The sequence below is a fragment of the Ailuropoda melanoleuca genome, chromosome 2, assembly GCF_002007445.2.
Source record: "Ailuropoda melanoleuca isolate Jingjing chromosome 2, ASM200744v2, whole genome shotgun sequence".
NCBI classification, from domain to species: Eukaryota; Metazoa; Chordata; class Mammalia; order Carnivora; family Ursidae; genus Ailuropoda; species Ailuropoda melanoleuca.
This window is the reverse complement of record NC_048219.1, coordinates 48,015,968-48,021,967: the sequence shown is the minus strand read 5'-3', so window position 1 is coordinate 48,021,967 and position 6,000 is coordinate 48,015,968. Positions and strand designations below refer to the sequence as shown.

Here is a 6,000-nt window from a genome sequence, read left to right as displayed (position 1 = left end):
TCTGCTGCTTTGGTTACTCACCTAAAAAAGATGGCCAAAAATGAAACTTGGAAAAGAGGTTGGTGAGTAGAAAATGGAATGCCTGATATTTGGAAAAATGAAAGGATGGGTGATGGCAACTCCTCCTTCCAAAAACATTCTCTGCATTACAAAATATCTGTTTGTTTTTCAGAGTCCATAGTCTCTCATGCTTCATTCCCCCTTTTGATTAACTCCCCTTTCTTTATCCCTTTCTTCTCCTACCTGAAACTTAAGGGCTTCAGAGGGGAGGGGGGTGGGGGAATGAGAAAGGTTGGTGATGGGTAGTAAGGAGGGCACATATTGCATGGTGCACTGGGTGTTATACGTAACTAATGAATCATTGAACTTTACATCAAAAACCAGGGATGTACTGTATGGTGAATAACATAATAAAAATATTATTATGAAAAAAAACAAAAACAAAAACAAAATATCTATTTGTTTATTTTAACCCTTTAGAACTATACTCAATGTCAAAAAAAAAAAACTTTAAAATTTCCAATATCATTCTAACACACTCCATAAGCATCCAATGTTGGAATTTGGGGGTACTAATTAAGCAATTATTGAGCCATAGGGTCTTATTGCTTCAGGAAAGAATGTTAAAGAACTCACATAAATTTCCAGACTGGAAAAAAAAACAGTTTTTTTCAAACACTAAGGTATTTACAATAACATTTTAAACCATAACTTGTAAGTACAAATACACTTAAGATTTAATAACATGAATTTTCATAAATGAGAAAAAACTTTTAATGTTACGCTGACATTTTTCTAACATAAAAAACAGTCCTTTCAATGGTTTTCATATGTTAATCTATAACAAATATTTTCTTATATATAATATATAGATGATAATTCTGAGGTTAGTATAATGTAATTTTCCATTAAGATATAAAATTTAGCAAATATTTTCTTTTGCTCTTAGGAAAAATGAATTCTAATTTCCCCATATTAAAATACATTATTTTATTAGTACATGATGTGAATGGTTATTATTCTTCAGTCTTTCCTGAAACTTCTTCAGCCCTGGAAAAATCTGTTTCATACTTCTTTTTGAGATTACTTAAATACATTCGTAAACTGTCTGGATCCAGTTGAGAGTTTCGAGCAGTTTGAACAAGCCTAGTAGCTAGATGGTACACAGCTCTCTGTCTTTCCATCTCAGGGGTACTCCTTTGGTTTTGCTGTTATTGAAAAAATATAGATAAAAATTAAAATATGCTTACTATGACTCTGCTTTAAAATTTTGGCAATTTTCTCTTTCCTTTCATAGAAATATAGAACGCAAAGGTAACTAATTCCTTTGGGTAAGTTAATTCCATTCAACCAGCAAAGAATATACCAGAAAAAATAAAGAAATATTGTTTTGAAAGAATAAAATTTTTCATGAGTATTTACTACTTTATGACAGATTCTTACATTCTTGAAAATCATTTTCCAATGAAAAAAACCTGCTAAATAGGTCAAATTTCTCACTCAACATAACTGCTCATTGCTATGCAGTATTCATTTTAAATGTCACCCAAGAGTACTACTCTGCTATCTCCTACTTTAATTCCCCAATAGATAAACTGGTAGACAGAATGAGTCAACAGTAAATTGTTTGTCCCTCAAGAGATTTCATATATAGAAACTGCTAGAGTCCAAGAAAATATATTGCCTGAGGGGTAAATTACATTTTGAAAATAAGTGTCATAAATAGCTACTTGAAATTATGCCAATTCTTAACAAACTATTGTTAGGATGTCCAAGAAATAAGGTTTAAAACAGGAATTTTCTAATACTTTAAAGGGCTTTAGATATTCAGTCTTTGAATAGTACTTCAGGGATGTGAATACACCTGGAAAATTCTTCATCCACCTCATTTCCTGAGCTAGAAGAAGAATTAGCATTTTCAATCTTAACTGTTAATGTAAAGTTAGTGAGTTTCCCCTTACTAAGGGAAATAAAATCCCTCCAACTCTTTCTCAGTACAAAGCAATTCAAGATATTTTTTCTTCTTTCACTGTAAGAAAAATGAATTCAACTCCATGAGGTAAAGTAAAATTATCATATGTTCACCCATCTATCTGATACACTGAATGATCAACTATCAATTTATTATCTAATAACACACACAGAATATCTATTATCATCTATATTCCAGGCCCCAAACCCTGTGTATGTCTATAGGAGGACACAAAAATGTCTACCTGACATCACAATGGAACTCAAGAGGCTCAATGAAAGAGAAATATTATTATAGTGAAAGAGACATATTCATAAGCAATTGATTTAGGTGATTATGATAAGTCTCATGAGAGAGATTTAAAATTCTCAGAGGAAGGAGAACTCATTTCCAGCTCAGGTCAAGAAAAGCTTAAGTAGGATGGAATATTTGGAATGACTCTTGATGGATAGAAAAATTGAGGTAAGGGCATTGTGAATGGGGGAAACAGCTAGAGCAGACACATTAGAAATCCTGGCACACAGGTTAAAATGACAAAATGACAAGTAATTCAATGTGGCAGAAATGTAGGTTACAGTTAAACTGAGAAATGTTATCTAAGTTTGGGGTAATAAATAAAGGGAGGTAATAAAGCAGCAGTTAACAAACTTCAGTGTGTTTAAGAATCATTTAAAGACTGGTTAAAAATATAAATTCCCAAGCCACAGGAAATCTTCAAAAATCTAGGATGCTCCCTGGTATCATGGGTGATTCTAATGTAGGTAATTCTAAGACTGTATTTTGAGAAATAATCATAGAAAACATTTAACACTAAGCTAAGGGGTTTCACTTTAATTTGGTAAGAAACAACCAAAAGTTTCTGAACAGGGAAACATGATAAAATTGATGCTTAGGAGACAATCTGGTAGAAGTATGTAGGATGGATTGAAAAACAGAAAGAAACTACTGCATAGTCCTAATGAGAGGAGATTAAGAATGATTCAAAATGGGCATCACGTTGCCTGATTTCAAGCTATACTACAAAGCTGTGATCACCAAGACAGCACGGTACTGGCACAAAAACAGACACACAGACCAATGGAACAGAATAGAGAACCCAGAAATGGACCCTTGGCTCTATGGTCAACTAATCTTTGACAAAGCAGGAAAAAACATCCAGTGGAAAAAACAGTTTCTTCAATAAATGGTGCTGGGAAAATTGGACAGCTACATGCAAAAGAATGAAACTTGACCACTCTCTCATACCATACACAAAGATAAACTCGAAATGGATGAAAGACCTTGATGTGAGACAGGAATCCATCAAAATCCTAGAGAAGAACATAGGCTGTAACCTCTTTGACATCGGCCATAGCAACTTCTTTCATGACACATCTCCAAAGGCAAGAGAAACAAAAGAAAAAATGAACTTGTGGGACTTCATCAAGATAAAAAGTTTTGCACAGCTAAGGAAACAGTCAACAAAACAAAGAGGCAACCCACAGAATGGGAGAAGATATTTGCAAATGACACTACAGATAAAAGACTGATATCCAAGATCTATAAAGAACTTCTTAAACTCAATACACGTGAAACAAATAATCAAATCAAAAAATGGACAGAAGATATGAACAGACACTTTTCCAATGAAGACATACAAATGGCTAACAGACACATGAAAAAATGTTCAAAATCATTAGCCATCCGGGAAATTCAAATCAAAACCACATTGAGATACCACCTTACACCAGTTAGAATGGCAAAATGGACAAGGCAAGAAACAACAAATGTTGGAGAGGATGTGGAGAAAGGGGAACCCTCTTACACTGTTGGTGGGAATGCAAGTTGGTACAGCCACTTTGGAAAACAGTGTGGAGGTCCCTCAAAAAGTAAAAAGTAGAGCTACCCTATGACCCAGCAATTGCACTACTGGGTATTTACCCCAAAGATACAGATGTAGTGAAGAGAAGGGCCATATGCACCCCAATATTCATAGCAGCATTGTCCACAATAGCTAAATTGTGGAAGGAGCCGAGACGCCCTTCAACAGACGAATGGATAAAGATGTGGTCCATATATACAATGGAATATTACTCAGTCATCAGAAAGAACAATTACACAACATTTGCAGCAACATGGACGGGACTGGAGGAGATTATGCTAAGTGAAATAAGTCAAGCAGAGAAAGACAATTATCATATGGTTTCACTCATTTATGGAACATAAGAAATAGGAAGATCAATAGGAGAAGGAAGGGAAGGGGGGGGTAAACAGAAGGGGGAATGAACCATGAGAGACTGCGGACTCTGGGAAACAAACTGAGGGCTTCAGAGGGGAGGGGGCTGGGGGACTGGGATAGGCCGGTGATGGGTATTAAGGAGGGCACATACTGCATGGTGCACTGGGTGTTATACGCAAATAATGAATTGTGGAACATTGCATCAAAAACTGGGATGTACTGTATGGAGACTAATATAACAAAACAAAAATTATAAAAATAAATAAATAAATAAATGTTTTAATTATTAACATTATATACTGAGACACAACACCATTATAAAAATGCACACTAAAAATATTTTCTTGAATTGGAAAACCAATTCTTATTGCTAAAAAGTTTCTTACCAAAATTTGTCTGGTAATTTGAGTTGTGATTTCTTTGGCATCCAAGACAATTGATGGTGGGAGTGATGACACCTCTGCAGCTTTTAATCCTAAAATTATATACAATGGGGCTTCAACCTTGTTATGGCAGGTATTATGTTTATTTTAAGCAGTAATAATCTTTTCTTCACGGATTTAAACTTCCATTCTACAGGCATTTCTGAACAACTTAGCAATTCTCAAAATTAAGTTTTCTAAAGTTCTGGATGACAATTTACCAATTAAAAGATTTAATTAGTTGTCCAAGACATATGACAAATTAGAATATCAATTACCTCTCAACACCCTCTGAGACAGTCAGGAAAACATGATAGGGAAAAGAAAAGGGGTAACTAGAAAACTGAATAATAATGAAATTCCAACTACAAATGCAGTTGGTTAATAGAAGGTCAAAGGATATGAGCTTTGCAAGGGAGGAGAGATAACCCTAGTCACAGAGATAATCTTAAAGCTAAATGTTCATCTGTCTAGCAGATCACTGAGAGAGGGATTTCTCACAAGATGTAACTATAGATGACTATTCTTCATGCAAATTCAAAGTATATGTAGTATTCTCATGTTCTCTGAGCCTAATTTTATTATATAAATGCCACATAGGCTTTCTACTGTGTGCTAATAGTTTATTGTGTATACTACTTTAGAGGCAATAGAAACAACACTAACACATTTATTGAGAAGTTACTAATGGCTAGGCACTATGTTCAACAATTCATATTTGATAATTCATTTAATCTTCATAAGCCCTACATATATGGAAAATTATCCCCATTTAATAGATGAAATTAAAGCTTATAAAAATTAAATATCTGATACAAATTAAGTTATGCAGTTGATTTCTCATTTCAAATAGCAAAATAAAGATGCTTTTCCCTCAAAGGTCACATTCATAGCTAAAATAATTTTAGGAACTTTTATATGTATAGATCAATTAAAATTTTTCTGTATCCATGAGATTTTACATGTCACATAATGATTTAGATAGAAAATATCTAATCAAGTTTACAAGTATCATATGGTTTGATAATACATTCCCTTTTAAGACTTTAGATTATCAAGTTCCCGGTATCTGAAAAAAAAGATGTTACGGAAAAAGTGTGTAAGAAATATACAATTTTCAATTCACTTATAACTTGCAAATATAAGCTAAATTACATTTTTCTAAGAATAGAAACTAATACTTCTAGGACTTTCATGTGTTGTAATTCTACATAGTACTGATTAATATAGCTTAATACACATAAAATGTGAGCTTGACACAGAAAATACAGTCTTAGAGCATAAGCACTCAAAAGAATGACAGGAAAAGTTGCTTAGACTGACAGCTAAGTAAAAGGAAGAAGAATTATGAGAATATGTAGTGTTTAAATAGATATTATATAGATATA

The 6,000-nt window shown here is 33.4% G+C and overlaps 1 protein-coding gene across 1 annotated transcript in view; it reads right to left on the bottom strand.

Moving 5' to 3' along the window:
• Positions 1-480: 480 nt before the first annotated feature.
• MSH4 (mutS homolog 4) overlaps positions 481-6,000 on the bottom strand; it is an 84,120-nt gene continuing 78,600 nt past the window's right edge. Inside the window, exons 19-20 of the mRNA XM_002916912.4 lie at positions 4,577-4,665; positions 481-1,208 (exon numbers count right to left, since the gene is read on the bottom strand). Coding sequence (XP_002916958.1) covers positions 1,017-1,208; positions 4,577-4,665 — 281 coding nt within the window. The 3' untranslated portion in view covers positions 481-1,016. The remainder of the gene's footprint in view (positions 1,209-4,576; positions 4,666-6,000) is intronic.